We start from the raw sequence: 22,686 nt of genomic DNA, 5'->3' as shown, positions 1-22,686 counted from the left end.
TATTAGAATCGAAGGAAAATGCAAATGAACAATTAAAAGTTGTAAATTTGGTTAAATTAGAAGATATTTCAAAAGATCAGAATAAAAATGAAGACATACAAATAACACAGAAACAGTGCTTGAAAAATGAAAATAAAAATAAAGTAGAAAAAACTTCTACGAAAGATAAAATAAAATATTCTCCAGGAAAGAAGAATTTAGAAGTAGATTGTCTAAGCAGGAATCCAGTTTTAGAATCGAATGAAAATGCAGATGAACAATTAAAAGTTGTACATTTGGTTATATTAGAAGATACTTTAAGAGATCTGAATAAAAATGAAGGAATTCAAAAGAAAAAAACAAATGGATTGAAAAAAACTGTGTCTACTTTAAAATGGTCAAGAAAAAAAAAATACAAAAAAAGAAAGAAAGAAAAAAGAAAAAAAAAAAAAAGAAAGAAAAAAAAAACTTTATCACATCACTAAACTTATACCAGTTTCTTCACTACAAGAAGATGATCCGGAGGACGAGTGAAAATTTTACTATGAATTTTCATCCCCAAGGGGGGAGATGTAATAAAATAACTAGGTACCTACCTATACATTTTATTAAGTACTTACAAAAAGTACCTACATAAAACAGTTCTACCACCAGATGCCACATGCGTCGCTCAGGAGAAAACAAAAGACTTACGATAATATTATTAACTGTCAGAATCAGATAGATAGATAGATAGATAGATATAAAAATTATTATAAAGATAAATTAAGAATAAACTTTAATTATAAACTTTAATTACAAAGCAACACATTGTTTATTTTATTATTATACACCCACTTTACATATTATTTACACTTAATTTTCAAAAGGAAAATATTACCACGTTATATATATATATATACATATATATATATATATATATATATATATATATATATTGTATATATATATATATATATATATATGTGTGTGTCTGTGTGTTTGTAGTTCTTGATGTTTTTATTAGTTACGTCTGAAAAAGCGAAATGTAATTGCGGAATCATTTTGTAAATGCTTGATAAAATTATCCGATATTATTAGCGCATAAACATTTTTGCATTTAATTATCCTTAAATCGATCGATTCCTTTAACAAATAGAGTCGTATCCTTAGAAATGAAAAAAAAAACAACATTCTCGTTTTGAAATATCATGTTCTTATGTACAATCATATAATTAAAATCTCACGAAGACCTTTTAAACTCTTAACGATCAAACAAAAAATTAAGATTTACGCAAAACGTTGTTGAAATTTTCGAAAATTAAATATTGTTCATTTCATTCTTGTGGATAAGATTTTTTTAAAAGGAATAACCCGCAAAGCCTTTTTTTTAGAGGCTTATTCTTAGGATGTTTCTTCTTCAAACGTATCGTGCCATGCGTTTTCATATATCTAGGTGCAGTACGAACAAGATTGTAAAAAAACACAGGAATGCTACATGGAATGAAAGCCAAAATTAAAATTCTTTGTATCATTCGTTTAAAGCGTTGTACGAGGACATCGAATAATAAGCTTTGTGTACCAATTTATTAATCTTTGTTGAAAAGACTGTGTTGTGATATGCGTTTTTTATATATCCAGGTGCAGTACGAATAAGGTTGTAAAAAAAGTACGGGAATGCTGCAAGCCGAAATTAATATTATTCGCAACATTCATTTAGAGCGTTGTACTGAGATATATCGCTCACTCCTTTCAAGAACGTCATAAATCAAAATACTTGATTTTTCAGGAGAACGATTTTAAAGTTTAAAAAATAACACAATGTATTAAAAATAAATATCAAACCACTTATTGAACTTTTTACTGTGCAACAGATCTTTTTAGGTAAAACCTGAATGTTTTTTCTACATTTGAAAAATATTTAATTTATTTATAAAAATAATAACACAATACATTTTCTTCAAAATGCAAAAACAACATTTTCTGCCCTGTAGCGGGTAAATATTGAGATAAAAATATGCCTCTTTTGCTGGGATATAGTACATTTTCTGGGCATTCCGAAAACATGCACAACTGAAAATTGACGATTTTTGATTTCTGACGTTCTTGAAAGGAGTGAGCGATATGTTTGATACTAAGCGTTATATACATTTTTTAAACCTTTATTTAGAATAGAGTAACCACCATCTTTAAACTTTTTCATTCAAATTTAATATCGAAACACCTGTAGATTACATACCTGATACTCATTTACAAATCATTATTTATTTATATACGAGTATTGCCTTGCTTTCTATAAATTTATATTTGTATCGATTTAATATTTAATAAATAATTAATAAAGAATTTATTAAACGCGTAGTACGTTACACGCAGCGTAATTTTCCTTTCCGATAATATTCGAATGGTAGTTATATCTCTCCGTACCTTAAGTATTGACGTGCGAATAGTTAGCTAGATATACATTTACAATCAGTTAAAGTGTAAGGCACATACGTATTAGTATTCAGTACAATATCTTATTTTTGCTTTAAATATATGAAAAAAAAAACAATTATTTCAACATTCTTCATCGATATCAATTCTACTTAAGTGAATAACAGTGGATAAAGGTGTATTCTATAGAGGGCACAATTCTTTGTAAAGTTATCATTAGCGAGATACACAATGTTAGTGACGTCATAATTTAAAGTCACTTAATTTATTAGCTAGTTTTACTAATAAACTAAGTGCGGGAAACATTTCCTGTTACCACTTGTCCAATAAAATGATGGAATAATTATCAAATGATATATGTAAGTATTTTGTAGCCAACTGTTATTCAGCAAAAAAACGTTGGGCTGTTAACACCAATTACATTTTATCTCCATAAATTTATGGGCAAAGTGAGATGTTCAAATTGTGTTTCGATTTTTCAACAAAGTTAGTATTGTTGTTTCAAAATCAGCATAATTAATATAAAGTAAAGGGATCAAGCAGTAAGCATTTCGACAAATCTTAGTTTGCCCATGGATAACAAAGATAATTCAAAAGCATGCAATAACACATCTAGTCCTGCGCTGATCAAAGTCATAAGGACACAATACAAAGAAAAACCTATTTATTTCTTATTTTAATGTGACAAGTCTCTCTGAGTCAAAACATAATTAGGAACGGAGAGTGAGCACCAAATTTTAAGTTGATAAAAATATTCAATCAAAAGGTATCCAAAAGTATGATTGGTACGAGTATCTCATGTTATAATTATTTGTATGTGCCCACAGGTCGCTCCCAAAGTTGAGCAGCCAAGACGAGGATGGTGGCGGTCCGCACCCTCAACTGACGAACATAGCACAGTTTGAGCCCATTCCGCATGACCACGACTTTTGCGAGAGAGTCGTCATAAATGTAAGTTACTTATTTTCATTTTAAATACTTAATTTTGTATTTTTTTAAGAGAAATATTTATGTTTTTATTATTTACATAAATATTTCAATTTCATACTATTTCTGTGAGCCTAAGCGGCTCATTATTAGAAATAGGTATCAAATTGTGGAAGAGGGGCTCGAACCGAGAAACTCTGACTTAAGAGTCCGCGACACTAATCACGGGACCACAACCCGACATATTGTTATTAAAATCCGTAAAATTTTGTATCTCAATGTCCGCCTCCGTAGTGTAATGGTCAGCACGCTCGGCTACCATTTTTGGAGGCCCCGAGTTTGATCCCCAGGGAATAATTATAATAATAATAATCTTGGATGATTTATATAGCGCCATTTTCGTAAAAAACTACCTCAAGGGCGCTTATACAGGTGTGGATTATGATATGAAAATGATAATGAGAGAAAATTTAAAAAATATATTAGTGAAAAACGACGTCAATCGGCTGAGTTTGAAGGCAGGAAAGTGGAGCCGCCGTATTGTTGCGCTTTCTTCTCGGTCTTCTTGGGCTGGAGCATGGCCAAAATGTTGGACAGGACGCCTCACTGTGTAATGGTAATGCCGGAGAGCAGCTTGTTAAGGTCCCGTCATTGTGGATATTCAACTGCAGATAGCAGGGGTAATGTTGGTCTTCTTGTTGTCACTGGAGGCATTGATGGGCATTTCCAACACCTTGGCAGCTAGGTACACCAGGACGGCGGCAAGGTACGCGGGCGCACAAGCCCCAACTTTCTCAATGCACTAGATGCGAGCTAGCGTGTTTTGGGGTTGTAAAATTGCCCCTGTACTCCATAAAGTTTAATAATGTTATGTGTTTTTTACTGCAAGGATATTTTTTATGAAGTTTTAATAATAAATTGTACAAATAGAAATTAGAGTAAGCACATGTTTTTGGGTCGCTATTGTCTATTGTATTCACTGTATTGACATGGTCGTAGGGATGCATTTAACGCGTGTTTTTTTTTCGAAAGGACTTCTCTTGAAAACGGCCCATTTCTCGGAAATGAACCACGTCACGCAACAAGTTAACTTGAGTTGCATTTAAGTGATGCATTATTGATGCATTTTTCGCAAATAACAGCTAAACTTTAGAACTTTTTCACTTTTAACTTTTTCAATTTATCACAAATCACTATATTTCTAAATATGCAAAAAAATACGGACTTTAGATGCAAAAATCCGGGGGAATATAATTAAACTTAAGGAGCAGCTTCGGCCGGCAGCTATACAGCGCCAAGCTAAATAAATTATTCAAATATAGTCAAAAGTGATTTTTTCATCTACCCTGTACTGGTACCTGAAGCGGAGGGCTGATCACCTTTCCTTCATATGTTAATGATCAAGATAACACTGCTTTTATATGATGCAGTGCTCTATGCACCATTCGGGTGCGGATAAGGATTTGAAGAATATTAAAATCATTGTTAATATTGTGGTATGGTAATATAAAACTCTCTTTATCATTCACCGTTCACTTAGTTAAATACCACTTTAAAAAACAGTACTCCGTGACTACCGGTTTTGGAATAATCATTCCAACATAAGGTCAATGTAGATTGAAATAAAATTGTTATGGTCTAACATTTATATGAAATAAAAATAATAAAGAGAGAAAGAAGACAAATGAATCACAATGGGAATAATTTTAATAAATGTAACTACAGTCCAGTTTGACGAGTCTACTAGATCGCGGTTCATCTTACAGGTACACATTTCATGCTTTGATTTTTTTAAAGCATTGCTGATTGGTGAGGACACTCTTTTTGTGTCCATAACCGTCACAAATGCTTTTTGCAGCACCTACAACAGATTTTTTTGTGAATCTCAAAAAGGTCTAAACAGCTCAAAAAAAATGTATAGAAAATATTCCGCCATTTTTTGAGAAAGGGTTAAAATTTTGAGCAATAACGTTTATCAACTTTCCAAATACTGTGAACATAAAGTAAATCACAAAAGATGTGCATACGACCCAACGAACAAGTTTAAACTGGCTCGTACTGGACTCATTACAAAAAACGAAAAAAAATCCGCTACCCCTGTATGTAAAAATGTATAACGTGACGATGCTCAAAGGTAAAAACGATCTACACATGTTCACATTACTCATGAATGAACGATCGTTTTGCTGTGACTTACTAATATTTAAGGGGATATTCGCAAGCACAGAATTCATTCCACCGGAGACACGTCTGTTCTAGCTCGATTTAAAAAAATATGTATTTGATCATTTTTTTTGTTTTTTTGTTCATGTATAGAAAAAATAATTTTATAATGTTTTTAACTCCGCCTCTGTAGTGTAATGGTCAGCACGCTCGGCTACCGTTCTGGAGGTCCTGGGTTCGATTCGCAGGGGGGGAGCAAATAAATAAAAGTGATTTTTTTCACTCTCATATTTATTCAATATTACCCTGGACTGGTACCTGAAGCGGAGGGCTGATCACCTTTCCTTCATGTGTTAACGATCAAGATAACACTGCGTTTATAATATGTAGTGCCCTATGCACAATTGGGTGCTAAGGTTTAGAATAAGAAGAAGAAAATAACTAACTAACTATCACGCCGCTTTCCGCAGGGGTAGGCAGAGAGAATAGAAAGCCACACCACTCTGTCTTTGCAAACATTATTTGTCTCTTCCACGTTCATGCATCTTCTTATGCATACTCTCCGATTATTTCAACTTAACCTTACCTAACCTAACCTAACCGCTTTTAAGTATTTGGAATACCTGATCGTGCCGAATTTTTCTCCGTCTACCTCTGCCTCTTTTACCAAATACATTCGCCTCATAAATTTGTTTTACCTTTCTGTCCTCACTCGTCCGTTTCACATGTCCAAACCATCTCAACACACTTTTCTTAATTTTATCGATAATGCTTATCTCAGCTTTGCATTCCTTCCTTATTTCACCATTCGAACATCGTTTTGCCGCACAGTCTTCTGAGGGATCGCATTTCGACTGCATTCAATCTACTTTCATCCTTCTTTTGCTAACTCTATGCTTCATTTCCATACATTAGGGTTGGAACCAGGCTCCGATGTGTACTGCCAGTTTAGCTTTCGGAGAAAGGTTTTTATTGGTTATTACTGATTTCAGTGCACTATTCACTCTGTTCCCAACATTCACTCTCCTTTTTTATCTTTATCAATCTTTCCATCTCTAGAAAACATACTTCTCAAGTATACAAAATCAACGACCTGTTCCATAATTTTCCCATTTACCAACATTTCACACATTTACATTCATCTCTTTCAAAAACCATAGTATTGGATTTGCCAACATTCTTCAGCAAATTATGTACTTTCCTTGCACACATCATACACTTATGTCACCATCGCCTGCAGGTCTTCTCTGCTATCGGCAAGAAGAACAGCATCTTCAGCATACAAAAGACAGTTAAATTATTCATTCTAGCTCCGACGTTTAAATCTTTCAGTTCTCTCATGCAATTATCCATGTATGAGTTAAACAGCCTTGGCGATATTACACATCTCTTTTAGACATCTTTAGAGATGCAAAACCTGGATGAAAATGAACCACTTACCCTAATGTATGTAGTGCTATCCTTTTACAAGGCCGCGATGCCCTGGATAAATTTACTGCTTACTCAATACTCAGATAATACCTTCCATAGTTCCATTCTATCAAATCGGTCATAAGTTTTCTGCAAATCAAAGAATGTGCAGAAAAGCTTTAGGTTTTGCCCCAAAAACTTTTCAGTCATGTTGCGCAAAGCGAAAATTTGATTTGCATTTTCCGTACATTCTCTCCCATTCATAAATCCACTCTGGACATCCCACACTTTATCCTTTGTTAAGGTTCTTACTCTTTCAATAGCCTTTACGATTTTAGCCTAGGATTTGACCATACATTTTATCAACAGCACTTAATAGACTGATCGCTCAGTAGTTCCCACATTTCACGCTTGAACCCTTTCCCTTGTAAAGAGGCATTATATGGCCCTTCTCCAATCGACGGGAGTATAACTCTCCTCTAGATACCGTTTAAACAGCCTATGCAACCACGTGAGAACTATTTCGCCACCATTCTTGATGTATTCTGTGGCAAAATTGTCGAATCCTAAAGCCTTTGCATCTTCCACGGACATTGTGTCATTCTTAATTTCTTCCATATTTATCTCTTTTGAATCATCATTCACACATATTCGAGGAAATGTACTTACGTCACTAACGTTATTAATCGTATGCGTTTCATACACCTCCTCGAAATAATCTTTCTATCTCTCTTTAATTTAATTTTCATTCGTTACTAGTTTTCTGTCTTTTGCTGCAATCGAGTTCATACATCCGCACTCATTTAGGCTTCGAAAGTTTTTGACTTTTTCCAGATTTAAAAAAAAAAAAATTATGAAGATTCTTAGTCATTTTTACCCCTTCCTCTCTCAAATGTCGTTTTCGTTCACTTACCCCTTGTTTAACTTTCATTCGGTATTCTTTGTACATTTTTTTAACCGATTCATACTCAGCGGAGTTTTTATTCTTCACTGCTATGCACTTTAACCACGTATTCTTCTTTTCTTTCCCTTATTTTTTAACATCATCCCACCACGCATCTCCTTTTTTTTCTTTTTTTTGTATCGCTATACCACACACTACCTTTGCGGATTGACACGCACTTTCCAGTATTCGTTAAGTCGCAACTTAATTTTCTCTAAATCTATGTAACATTTTGCGTAATTGATTTTTTTCACTAAACACCGTTCTTGCAATGAAAAAAAAGCTTTTCTTTGAAATAATAATATTGTTTTAAAAAGAGAAGATTTATTGAAAGATAAGGAGTTAAAAATCAAATGGAAAGAAACAACTACTTATAACGAGCATAATTCGTTCCAGCATATTACTCGTTAAGCGAAACATTTTTTCCCATAGAGAAATCAATGTAAAATACGATAATGCGTTCCATGCTGAAAGAATACTCAATTTTTATGTATTTTTTACTAACGTTTAAACATGTTAAATTATTTATAAATTTTTAAGGAGTGTAACAATTTCGAATACAATTTAAATTAAATAAAAAGTCTCAATAAAAAATTAATATTTTACAAATAATACATTCTTTTTAACTAGAAAACTGTCTAAAAACATTTGTTTTTGCCGATGCTTCAAAACTTGGCGTAAATGTGTCACAGCATAATCATTGAATAAATTTGTAGCGCGAAAAGCCAGCCTTCTTATTAGGGTGATGCTTCTGAATGTACCATACAACAGTTTTTCATGCTTTCAGCATTTTCTTATTGTGCTAGAAGTTTGTTTCTCTGCTACTTCCACCTCCTCCATTAACAAAGTCTTCTTCATAATTTCTTGCTGTGAATCACGATGCAACTCCATATACTCTTCGGTGCTCAGCTTGACTATACTCTTGCACACGCTCTTTAATATCGTTGTTATCCACCCCAAGTCCCGGTGTGGATGTCCCAGCTCACAAATGAATTTCGTGAAAAGGGACTTGTCCTTTCTCTGTAACTCGTTATGCGAAATATCACTCGGTAAGGGAGCAACTTTTTCAGATTTTTTTTCTCGTTATGAGAGGTTCCACTGTTAATCGAATGCCAAAAGTTGTGTATTTAAAGTTAAGAAATTAGCTATTGTGCCAAGTGTACTTTTCGCTGGAGTGAATTGTTTTTAATATCCCGTCTTTTTTTTCTTCATGTCGTTTTTTATGCCAAAATTTAGTTTACAGTATAGTAACGGTCGCACATTAGACTCCAGCATGCGGCCGCAGTCATCCGACCAAATGTGATTCATTATTGAAAAAACACGCTCCAAAGGTGCTGAAGTCCCGGGTAGGCACAAAATATATTGTATTATTTAATCAGATTAGGTGCATCAATTTGTTGCGCGTCAAAATATTTTAATAATTCGACCCATTTATTCACGTATTCAGTTCGTATTGGGTCGTCATTAAACTCCGTTCTTCAATTTTTTATGCAAAAGTTTTTGTGAGCGACAGTTCATCAAAAATCGTCGTAACAGTAAAAGGTTACATTAGGGTATTCCATGAGTAATGAGTGTTGTATGAGGAGATGCATGAATGTAGAAGTGGCGAAGATTGTTTGCAAAGACAGATGCGGGGAAGCTGCGCGATGGTTACTTAGTTTTTGATTACTTTTCACCTTATTATAACTCAACTTCTCGAGCGAACAGCATCTCCTTTTAAACAGTTTGTTCCTAATTGCTTTTTTTCAAGTTAATTGATCTAAAGGAAGGAGCACTTCGCTTAATAACTTTTCAATTTTTTATGTTACGACTTTCCCTCAAATATAATACTCATATAAATGTAAATAAACTAATCTTAATATATATGTAAAATTCATAAACATTATACAAGGTGCGGCGAAAAAAAGTGCAGTTTTGAAAGGCCGGCACATCCCGTGTGGTGGAGGTAGGTACCTGGGAGTGGTCTCGTTGTATCGGGAGGGTCTTGCCGTTTTCAGTGGCTGCCGTGGTTTGGTCCGGACAACGAACAACGGACAACGTTTCTTGATAATGGCCGTTTTGTCGTCTCCACCCAGCGGGCCTTTCGGCTGCGCTTTAATCTTGGGCGTCGCGATAAAAAAATCGTTCCTCTTGTAAAAAGTTATATTAATTTGAAAATGAGTGAAATATCTGAAGAAGTACGCTATGTAATGATTTTTCACTATAAAAAAGGTAAAAACGTTGCAAAAATTGCCGAAAATATTGTGAAGTATACATTAAGAATGCTTTGAGTGAACAAAGGACCCAGAAGTTATTTGCTCGATCCCGTTCCGGAAATTTCGATGTCGAAGATACCTCGGCGACTTTGTATGTCTAGACTTTCGAGTTCGGCACCTCGCTCTGGTCGGCCAGCCACTAAATTGATGAAATCTCGCAACTGTTGGAGCAAGACCGGCACGCAAGCTGTCAGGAAATAGCGGAGGCACTAAACATCAACCACATGATAGTTTGAAATCATTTGAAAAGATCAGACTGCAAAAAGGAGTACAATGTTTGGGTGCCATATGTATCAACACAAAGAAATTTGAATGATCAAATTACCATCAGTGAAATACATGTAAAACGCAAAGAAATCTAATCATTTTTGAAGTACTTCATTAGAGGCGATGAAAAGTGGGTGAAATACTAGAATATCTAACTCTAACGATCACGGACTAAGGCTAGTGACCCTCCATAAACCACGTCAAAGCCTGAATTGTCGGCAAACAAGGTTATGTTGAGTGTTTGGTGGGATTAGAAGGGAAACGTTCATTATGAGCTGATGAAACCTGGCAAAACCATCAATTCAGTCCTGCACAATTTGACCGTTTGAATAAAGAAATCCAGAAAGAATGACTAGAATTGGCCAACAGAAAGGGATTTGAGTTCCATCATGCAGTGCGCGGCTACACACATTATTGACGGCTCGGAACAAATTGACGGAACTTAGTTTGGAAGTTTTGATGCATCCACCGTATAGCCCGTGTCTTGTACCGTCTGATTATCATTTGTTTCGCTCTCTCCAAAACTCTCTTGATGGTAAAATATTGGCCAAGCGAAGCACCCCTGAAAAAGACTTTTGCCAAGTTTTTTGACGACAAACCACAGAAGTTCTACACAGATGGAATTATGAAGCTACCCGAAAAATGGCAAAAGGTCACAGATAATATTGATAATATAATGTTCAATATGTGCTTGATTAAATTTGATTTTAACCACTTTTTTTGAAAAACCACGGAGCCTTTTTATATGATCCAATACAAACCTTTTTTTACGAAATACGCGTTCTGTTTAATAAATATAAATGATTCTCTCACTTGCCTTCTGCATCCGTCTTTTTTGACGAAGAATAGCAATCACTGCTGGCTTCAGCCACGCATTAATTGATTTTACATAATTTTCCAGTTTTATTTACTATTTGTTTGGAATTTTCAAATTCAGTCACGTCGTTCCACTACTCAGCAACAGTACTATTTTCTTTTGAAAAATATAAACTCTATTCTGGTGTATAAATTAATGCATAACACGGCTACCGAGTATCGTCAAAAGATCACACTTCGACCAACTGTCATGCATAAAATGATTTAACCAAATAACTGGTTTTGATTTCCAAATCCTTACTTTATTTCAAAGAACTTTGGTGTAAAAACTGAAAGCAGAATCTTATTACTAAAATAATGTTTTTTGGACAGACAACAATAAATTATTGCTTTGTCATTTCCTGGCGCTGACTATTAATGAAATTCCCGATAACATTACAGTTTTATCAATCGTTAATTAATCCGATTAATTTTTAAATAAAAAAATTTTTTCACCAGACACTAAAAGCGTCAAGTTTTATTTGGCCATCTTTGTGCTATAATATTCTCCCCTACGCGTTTGTAAAATATGCTATCGTAGTTATTCTCTATTCATCCATTTGCTCCACATATCGAAACCACCTCAAATTTCTTTAATTTAAATCTTTTTTACTATCCTTAACACAATCATACATTATTTTTGTGTTTTATGAGAAAAATCAATTACGTCAAATGTTACCTTGATTTAGAGAATATTAAGTTGCGATTTAACGAATACTTGGCCTTAAGGGATTTTATTCTAACGGCGTTCACTCAACTTTACCCTTCTTTTTCTAATTCCATATATAGCTTTCACACGTCAGTGTTGGCACTACCACTCCGATATATACTGCCAGTTTAGCTAATCTGGTCTGTAAACCCTCATCCGGGCTTGTTCCCTCATTCGGTAACGGTGAAGCAGATGGCGTATACAATGTTTACAAATGATTTTCATCATTTGTATTCCTTTGGAAATTATTTTTACCGGATGTTTGTTTTAATTGAAATGCTTATCTTATTACTTTGGTACAGAATTTGCAAAGAATTTAAGAAAACACTGCGACTTTCTTGTGTTTGTAAATTGTATGTACCTACTCGTGTTATTTTTTCCTTTGCGTTCCTTTCCTATCATTTAGTGAGCTTTTTATAATTTAATCTTCTCGTTTTTCGGTGACTTTTCAGGAAACCAAGTGGTTCATATTCTATCGATAGAAGTATTCAACTGCAATACATTAATTGTTGTTATCTTTTTTCGCAGGTAAGCGGACTTCGGTTCGAGACCCAACTTAGGACATTAAATCAATTCCCTGATACACTTTTAGGAGACCCTGCCAGACGGATTAGATACTTCGATCCATTAAGGTAAACATCATATTGTTTGAATAATTTAATTAAAAATATCTTTTTTGCTTTCCACATTTGTAAAATTTTATTTTATTTTGACAGAAATGAATACTTCTTTGACCGAAATCGTCCTTCTTTCGACGCAATCTTATACTACTACCAAAGCGGAGGAAGGTTACGGAGACCAGTTAACGTTCCTTTGGACGTCTTTTCAGAAGAAATCAAGTTTTATGAACTCGGCGAGCAGGCAACTAACAAGTTTCGGTAAGTTATATTTTTTTACATTTAAGGTCTTTTTACAACTCAAGCACATTTGTGCAATAGTACACTTTTCATTCACAAATCACCCAGAACAAAGTTATGTGGACAAAAATATTTTATTTCATTAATTGATTCGGCAGTCATTTTGTGGTAAAATCTATAAATTTTTAATTAATGTTTTACTTAGTAAATACCACTATTTCTTAAAATAGATTCATAAAATCAAGTAGATTTAAAAAAAAATATTCGACGTTTTTATGGCTCTGATTTTGATGAATAATATTTTATAGTTTTTTATAAGCAATTGCGCATTTTTTTTGTTTGTTAAAAAACGGTCCATCTTCATATCGACTGCAGCTCAAGTTTAGACAATTTTGACGAAAACTTTTTAACTTAATAAAGCTCTGTGAATCAAAAATCGTAATACTAAATTTAAGCATAATAAAATCCACTACACGAGAATTTCGTTCCTCTATCGTATGTTTCTGACATTATTCAAATAATTCCAATTTCAATTAATTTCAATTCCAATTAAAAAATATTATTAAATAAAAATTTTCGTTATGTGCGGTATTGAATTGTGTATCATTGCATAGCTAAAAAATAGCTTAAAAATATCACTTAGCAGTGTCGAAAAATTAGCTTGGATTCATTAGGATATAAAAAGCTATATATTATTATTTTTTTAATTGAAACGAAATAAAGAATTACAATTTTAACGTAGTTTTTCAAAACCTAATATATTTCATATTGTATTTCATTTTAACCGAATTTTAAATGACAAACGAATGCTTACTCTTTTATTTCAGAGCAAGAAAAAGTACTGCTAAAGTTGCAACTAAATTGCTTAGATAAAAGGAATTATCTTATCATTTCATTTTGACCACTTATGACTTAACGCTTTGGAATATTTGCCATACTTATAAACTCAGATTATTATTAATGGGTGGAACTATCAATTAGTCGATTTCTAATAGTGTTTTCCATTTTGATAATACTTTTTACTTTTCTTGCCAAAAAATTACATATAGTTTTAAAAAAACGCTATGACATTAAAGTACAAATTACTTAAAAAACATTCATATATATAAATATATATATATATATATATATATATATATATATATATATATATATATATATATATATATATATATATATATATATATATATATATATATATATATATATATATATATATATATATATATATATATCTAAATATATATATATATATATATATCTAAATATATAGTATCCGTACCCCGATGGTGCATAGGGCACTGCTTTATATAAACGCAGTGTTGTCTTGATCGTTTGCACATGAAGGAAAGGTGATCAGCCCTCCGCTTCAGGTACCAGTCCAGGGTAATATTGAATAAATATTACAGTGAAAAAATCACTTATGTTTATTCGTTCTTCCAAAGATAGAATACTTTCCATTTCTCTCCATAATACATCATTCTTTAGTTATTCCTTCTGTGTCCAAGCGGCCAGATGGAAAGAATTACCTCTCTTTGTAAAAAATGCACCCTCTCTAATAACTTTTAAGAAACGTCCGACACATTACTATCTATCATTAGAATGTTGTAATATATTAGTTTTCCCTCTACCTCCTTCCCTAAACTCCTTTTTCCTTTGCCTTCCTTATTATTATCTATTTGTAATTTATGTTTTTTTAAATGTTTAACTACTTTCTACCTTCTGATTGCTAACAGCTACATAAGGTATCAAACGTTATGACTATAATCACTAGTCTGTTTTTGGTTGGTTGGAAGATATTACTTTTTAGCAACAAGCCTGCTAATGTACTTATTTATTTTTGGTGGATGAAGTTTAAATAAATAAATAAATATTTCTATAACCAAGGAACAAGCAGTTAGTGATGCAATCAAATGAGTTTACGTGCTCTGTTGACTTATTTCATGTCAGATACGGAGAACTAATGGGAGTGGTGGGTATTTTTACGCTCTATTTTTTATGCTTTTTTCCATCAAATAGTATATTAAATTATCGATATTTTAGATTCATTTTATATCTAGAGTATGTTAAGTCCGGCACTCTTTTCATGTAATTATATAATATTCCTGGTCGTTGGATTACGTCAATGTTAGTTAGTTAAACTTTTCGACCCCGAGAGGACCCCGAGGGACCCTTTAGGTTTTCCATATAGAGGCCGGGGAAGGAGTGATGGGGCTCGGTATGGCTCACAACTCTGGTTAGAAAGGAACCACAATTCAGCCACCAAGTTTACCGTATGGAGTCGAACTTAAGTGGGATGCATATTATCATTGACAATGATTTATAATATATATCAACTGGACCATCAAGGGTTATTATCTCAATATCGAGAGATGGTAAATTACTCTTTAACTGAATTAAACATAACTGAATTGAGGTTAATTGGCTGAGAAGGAGAAACTGTGAAAAAAAGGAAAATTATACCATCCTGGTAAATAAGTTTATGACATTTAACAAAAACAACAGCAAAATTGTGAAATGATAAATAAAAAATATATTGGTTCCGCTAGTACATCTTCTAATTTTAACCTGTCCGGGTGAGTTTTTCCGGACAAAACTGTATCTGAGGAGTGAATTTGTTTTTGTTTTTTTTTTTACTTTTACAATTTTATATTATAGTCTATGCTATAAGCAACATATTTTCTTGAATAAACAAAGATATTTACCCCAGTAAACATGGTTTATATCAAAATTATCGAAATATCGATAAATCATGTTTTTAACATGTTTTGATATAAATCGTGTCATAAATCATATTTTGTATCGGCCGTACATGTACGTCCATACTCCTTTGAGAAAAATTTGGTATGGCCGTACATGTACGGCCATACTCCCGGACAGGTTAATATCTAAAATCGATCTATTTTGATTATCCGGAAGCTTTATAAGTGATTTTTTTAAAGATTATTCGTTACGAATATAATCTGAAATATATACCAACAAAACTAAAAGCAATCATTCGTTCAAAATATGATTTTTTATACTGTGATACATAGTATTTATTTTGAATAATACACCCAATTTTAAGCTCTATACAGCTAATTCTCTGCAAATTTTCTTAAATCTCGAATGTCTACATGCTCCCCTCCCCCCTTCCCTAAATTTGGTCTTTGATAGAGTTGAATGAAAATTATTTTCAACAGAAAAATTAACCGCTATTAATTTTTACGAAATATAAGAACTTTTTTCATATTGTTACGAGAAAAACTCGTTATATAAATATTTTTTCCTTGATTGATTTGGCAGTCACTTTATGGTAAAATTTATCCATTTATGAAAATTTTACGTAGTAAATAACACTTTTTCTTAAAATCATAATGAATTTTAAAACACGTAATACGTGTCACAATGGATTTTAAGAATTAGTGGTATTTTCCTCGTAAAACTTAAATTGAAAATTAATACTTTTTTCCAAATTTAACTGTAGTTTTCTGATCTTATGATCTCTTGTTTTATCTTGTAAAATATAATAAATATAAAAAGTAGAGAGAAGGAGAAAGAGAGCTACACATTCCAAAGCCACGAGAATGGAGCAAAAAAGAGCGACACATGCCCGGGACAAAGGGATATAATAATATGTAGATGTACAAGTCAGACGCTATATATGAACATCTGAGGTACCGCACGTTGTAAAAGTAATATGTATCATTGTGTTTTATGATTATTTATATTTTAATGTCCTGTAATTGTAACATATATCTCATATTTTAGTTATCACAAAACCAATAATATCCGAATTACTGATTGTACCACCAATTAATGACAGCGTAAATATTAAATAAAAATATATGCAAATTTCGTATTATTGTATTTCGTTTAAGACGCTCTCTCTGTATGTCTCTCACAAAAAATCTCTCTTATTCTTTATGTTCTAATTCCACGTGTCACTCTGCCCGAGGGAGTTTCTCCGAAGGCACTATTTACTTTTACCTTCATAAGACGCTATTCCTCAAATGAGGCGTCCCGCTCCCACTACAACCCTTATTGATTTATTTGCCCTGCCAGGCGACTGCCGGGGAAGCACGCTACCCCAAACAACACTCCAAATCCGTATGTCAAACCGAACTTGTGAGCATGATTTACTCTCGCGTGGCTTTGGACAATAGATATGTAGGTTAAGTAGATGTCAATACCAATAGATGTCTCTAGTGAAGTTTTAGTGATTCATGAACAAGGTTTCTAAATTGGTTCATATATATAGAACTTCCAAGAATTTGAGTAGTGTGGTTGTCAATAATGGGTAGAATTGGTGAATGTTACACGTGTGTAAAGTGATCACTCAAACCAGCCTATGACGGTCGTAAGCCCCGTAAATGCCCAGACTTCCATATTCTTCTTCATCTTTGATGAGATGTCAAAAAATAATAGGTTAAGTAGTTTTAGAACTTCTTATTAAACCTCAACTATCACTGGCTTTGCAACAGTTTTGAATGTTCGTACTCATCTTTCAATTTACTTTTTATTATATTTATTCCCGACCCACGTAAAATGCGAAATTGTTTGTATTTCATTATAGCCGTTTCCTATTCTTCTAATCAGCTGATGCTGTCTCTTTCAACTGGGAATTAACTTAGTTTGTTATAGTAAATAATCATATATTATATTTGAATTTTTGATGATTTTTTTTAACATTGTATTATAACGTTTTATATATCACAGTATTCTGTACTTTGTTGGGTGATAATGCAAAACTTTCCTTCATTATGAAACGCTCTGAAATAAAGGCTTTGCGATTCATTGCTTTGAATATTGATATAAAAATATTTAAATCGACATATATTAACGACTTATTTTTTTAATGCAATCTTTAAGTTATTATCTATACAATTTTATTAACCACCGAGGTACCTGCTGCTGCATTAACATGCTGCTAATCGGTCATGTGGGGGATTTTCCTCTCCCTCTCTTCCCCTCGGCTATCTTCATTGCCACGCGCAACGTGTCCAAAGAGCTGAATAATCCGTCGTGTTTATATAAATATATATATATATATATATATATATATATATATATATATATATATATATATATATATATATATATATATATATATATATATATATATATATATATATATATATATATATATATATATATATATATATATATATGTATATATATACACACCCACTCTACCGCAATTTTATATCTATGTTCAATAATGAGCCGTTAGGCTCACAGAAATAATATGAAATTTTAGGCTCACAAAGTATTTTTGTAACTGATAAAATCACAAATACTTCTCTTTTTTAAATAAAATTTTAATAAATGTGAACTTTGAAACTTTTAAGTAACGTAAAACATTTTACTTGTTTCAGAGAGGATGAAGGCTTCATCAAAGAAGAAGAAAAGCCTCTGCCATCCAACGAGAACCAGAGAAAGGTTTGGCTACTATTTGAGTACCCTGAGAGCTCACAAGCAGCTCGGGTAGTAGCCATCATATCCGTTTTTGTAATCCTCTTATCCATAGTCATCTTCTGCCTCGAAACCCTACCAGAATTCAAGCACTATAAGGTCTTCAATACCACAACCAACGGCACAAAAATAGAAGAAGACGAGGTCCCTGATATAACAGACCCTTTCTTCTTAATAGAAACTATCTGCATCATCTGGTTCACATTTGAACTTGCCGTGCGCTTCTTAGCGTGCCCCAACAAACTGAACTTCTTTAGAGACGTGATGAATATCATAGACATCATCGCCATCATTCCCTACTTCATCACCCTCGCCACCGTCGTGGCTGAGGAGGAAGACACGATGAACCTCCCCAAGGCTCCTGTGAGTCCGCAGGACAAATCTACCAACCAGGCCATGAGCCTTGCCATCCTTCGGGTCATCCGTCTCGTCAGGGTGTTCAGGATCTTCAAGCTGTCCAGACACTCCAAGGGACTGCAGATCCTGGGACGCACTCTCAAAGCGTCCATGCGCGAGCTCGGGCTCCTCATCTTCTTCTTGTTCATAGGTGAGTTATTTCAGTATAGTATCTGCACCTATATTTCTTGGAAATGTAACGATATAAAGATTCGAGCTATTCCTCGGTTTGGAAAATAATAACATTCTTCAAACATATTTTGTGAAGCAATCAACGATTCATGTAAACGAGATAAATTCTCGCTCATAACGTGAATCCAGTAAGACGAACAATTTTTCATCCTTTCCATGATTTTCTTTAGTCTCGAATGGTAAACAGATAGAACAATAAACCAATACTCATATTAAAAACGAAATGTATATATATATATATATATATATATATATATATATATATATATATATATATATATATATATATATATATATATATATATATATATATATATATATATATATATATATATATATATATATATATATATTTATATATATATATATATATATATATATATATATATATATATATATATATATATATATATATAAATATATAAATGCAAAACGAATATGAACGTTCACAAAGCTTAGGACCTAGCATTAGCTGGTGTAAGCGAACATTCATATTGCCACAATTTCTGAAAGTTGTTTAATCAGCTCAGCAGCTCTCGTACTCCTTCTCCACATTATATTTTTCTTCGCTATCATGTAACGAAATTCGCCTAGTAAACGTGATTCATCTATACTATTTTACTCTCGATTCTCGTCCAATTATGATTATAGAAACGTTGCCTAAGAAATCATTGTTTCAAATTTATGTTTGTCAATTCAATTCAAATATCGTTAGAACACAAGTAAAAAATACTATTTCAGAAAATATATGAATATATTCGAAGAGAAAGGATTTATTCATTTTATTTTATTTATCGTTTCGCCATTCGCTTTATGTTAAGACATGTAAATGACACCATTTTTTTTCTCTGTTTTTTTCAAATGTGCATTTCTCAATTTTTTTTGTTGATATACATGCATATCTTTAATGTCATTAATTTGTTAGTCCTACTAGAGTACAAAACTCTTAATTTTATATAATACGGCATTTCAAAACTTATAAATTCACGGAATTTGTAAATTGTGCTGATAAATATAAATGTATAAATTTATTCAAAATATAAGTTATATATGATATGTGGTTGTCGGTTAGTGTGACAATGGTGAATGTTACTTTATGTATATAAGTGAACACTCAAAATAGCCAATGCCAAATCGTAAGCCATGATGTCATTGCTCTTATTTCAATAAAGCTTATTGATGTATATTGAAATATCAGCTTAAATATATTTTACGATTTACACAGTAAGGCAGATGAAGTATAACCATTTGAAGTATCAGCCGAATCAATAGTTTATATTTTTCGGCAAATTGTCACTTTCGGAAAAAAGTCTCCGCCGTCTTTTCACCACTAGATGGTGTTAATGCCTATACATCGGGCAACACTCACTCGATTGTCTTATGAACATGTGCTTAAAATGTGACTTTTTAGTTTATATTTCAGTAGCTCGTGTAAAAAGTTATATTGATTTGAAAATGAGTGGAATGTTTTACGAAAAACGCTGTGATATTTTTTTACTATAAAGATGCTGCAAAAATATACCAAAAAATTAGTGAAGTGTGCGTTGAGAATGCTGTGAGGAAACTAAGGATCCAGGTTTTGTTTTCTCGATTCCGTTCCGGAAATTTCGATGTCAAAGATGCACCTTGCTCTGGTCGGCCACTCATTTTAAAATTCCATAAAATTGTGCAACTAGTGGAGAAGACCGGTACGCCAGCTATCAAGAAATAGCGGAGATACTAAACATCAACCACATGACAGTTTGGAATCATTAGAAAAGAGCAGACTTCGAAAAGAAGCTCAATGTTTGGGTGCCACATGAATTAACGCAAAGAAATTTGATTGACTGAATTACCCTCAATGAAATACTTGTGAAACTATATTAAATCAAAGCATTTTTAAGCAAATCATTATGGGCGATAAAAAGCAGGGGAAAATACGAGAGTATAAAGTGCAAACGATCATGGTCAAATCCTGGATTGTCGGCAAACAAGGTTATGTTGAGTGTTTGCTGGGATTAGAAGGGTATTGTTGCGTACCATTCTGAGCTACTAAATCTAGTTGAAACCATCGATTCGGTCCTGTACTGTGCTGATGTTACCCGAAAAATACCTCAAGGTCACATAATAATGGTCAACACAACTAAAATACCGCGGAGACATTTTGTATGGCTCAATATCAAAGATATTGGAAATGTACTAAAATAGACTTTTCAATTGTAGCGAAACCATTTGTTTTAAATTAAGCTATTTAGTCACAAATGACTCTCATTCGTCTACTCGGTGGTGTTTGAATGTAACGATGTGACCGAAAATGTAAAACTTTCAAAAAATGGTTTATCAGGTAACGATCTACTTATCCAAAAATAACGTTAGTAAGGTAACAAAGGTTCTGTTGGAAAGCACTCGCAAGATGTTTCGAACATAGTATATTAAAGAATGCATCAACAAAATAGTAAAAAAAATCGTTTTATAACCAATATTGAATGGAAGATGAAAGAAAAAATGTTACGGAGAGCCCTAATAGAATGGTATTTTAATACCATACGAAGATTTTTATCCAAATGAATCCATATATTGAATAACAAATTGGATAAAGTTCACAAATCCCCTCCAAATCTGCATGTACATTTTCACTTATGAACTAGAAGTAATCAAAATGTGGTTTACAACATACGATCAAAGTATTCGTAATATATTTCTGGTAAGAATGTAGATTCTCGAAAACCTAGTAGTAAATTGGACAACTCCGTTGCGAGAACGCATTAGTACAAATGGACAAACAAATCATTAGCGGGTCCTCTTGAAATGCCAAGCTCTTCTAAATCTTGAACAGAGAAAACATAAAAAAGATGAAGAATATTTTTAATATGTTTTACCGAAAAAAAAACAAGAACGATAAAGACTATTTTCAATATGTTTTACCGAGAAAAAACAAGAAAGATGAAGAATATTTTTTAATAATCTACGTTTCGATTTGGGAATAATAAATATGAATTTAAATTTTAGTTTTATTCATATAATATGTAACACATATCGCTCACTCCTTTCAAGAACGTCATAAATCAAAAAACTTGATTTTTCAGGAGAACGTTTTTAATGTCTAAAAATATAACACAATGTATTAAAAATAAATATCAAGCCACTTATTGAACATTTTACTGTGCAACATATCTTTTTAGGTAAAACCTGAAGGTTTTCTACCCATTTGAAAAATATTAAGTGTATTTAAAAAAATAATTAAACAATACCTTTTCGTAAAAATGCAAAAACAACACTTTCTGCCCTGTAGCGGGTAAATATTACGTTAAAAATATGCCGCTTTTGCTGGGATATAGTACATTTTCTGGGCATTCCGAAAATATGTACAACTGAAAATTGACGATTTTTGATTTATGACGTTCTTGAAAGGAGTGAGCGATATGTAATGTTTATCGTTACTTAATTTGCGATAAAAACATTAAATCTGAGTCACCAAAGTGCCCTATGTACTATAATATATACTCGAATATACGAAAAATAGTATTCAAGATTCACAAAAAACGAATTAATCATCACTTAGTAGGTACTGGCGTTCACAAAATTTAAATCATTTGGCCAGTTTACGACTTGTGTTCGCCTAGCGAGTGATTTACGGACTTGTTCGTCATAAATATCCCGCTCTCCAATGATCCGACACAGTATATATTTGGACTTGAAGCATCAAAATTCTAAGCTCAATGGTATAAAATCCAAATACTGGAGCACTCTATTCGACGATCAAAATAGAAAACACTTATTATTTCGGTTCAGGTTTATGATATTCTGTTTTCTAAATGTCGATGCATATTTCAAACATAAAAATTTGTAGATACTTAATACAGAATGTTACAAAAATAATTTCCC

At 32.7% G+C, this 22,686-nt stretch overlaps 1 protein-coding gene across 1 annotated transcript in view; it reads left to right on the top strand.

Moving 5' to 3' along the window:
- The window catches only part of Sh (Potassium voltage-gated channel protein Shaker), an 89,925-nt gene that overhangs the window by 49,786 nt on the left and 17,453 nt on the right, over positions 1-22,686 (top strand). Inside the window, exons 3-6 of the mRNA XM_088264251.1 lie at positions 3,222-3,345; positions 12,452-12,555; positions 12,640-12,801; positions 18,138-18,781. Coding sequence (XP_088120377.1) covers positions 3,222-3,345; positions 12,452-12,555; positions 12,640-12,801; positions 18,138-18,781 — 1,034 coding nt within the window. The remainder of the gene's footprint in view (positions 1-3,221; positions 3,346-12,451; positions 12,556-12,639; positions 12,802-18,137; positions 18,782-22,686) is intronic.

The sequence above is a fragment of the Brachycentrus maculatus genome, unplaced genomic scaffold, assembly GCF_059751285.1.
Source record: "Brachycentrus maculatus isolate JH-2025_06_01 unplaced genomic scaffold, ASM5975128v1 h1tg000221l, whole genome shotgun sequence".
NCBI lineage: Eukaryota > Metazoa > Arthropoda > Insecta > Trichoptera > Brachycentridae > Brachycentrus > Brachycentrus maculatus.
The sequence above is the reverse complement of the archived record's forward strand: the minus strand, read 5'-3'. Positions and strand labels throughout refer to the sequence as shown.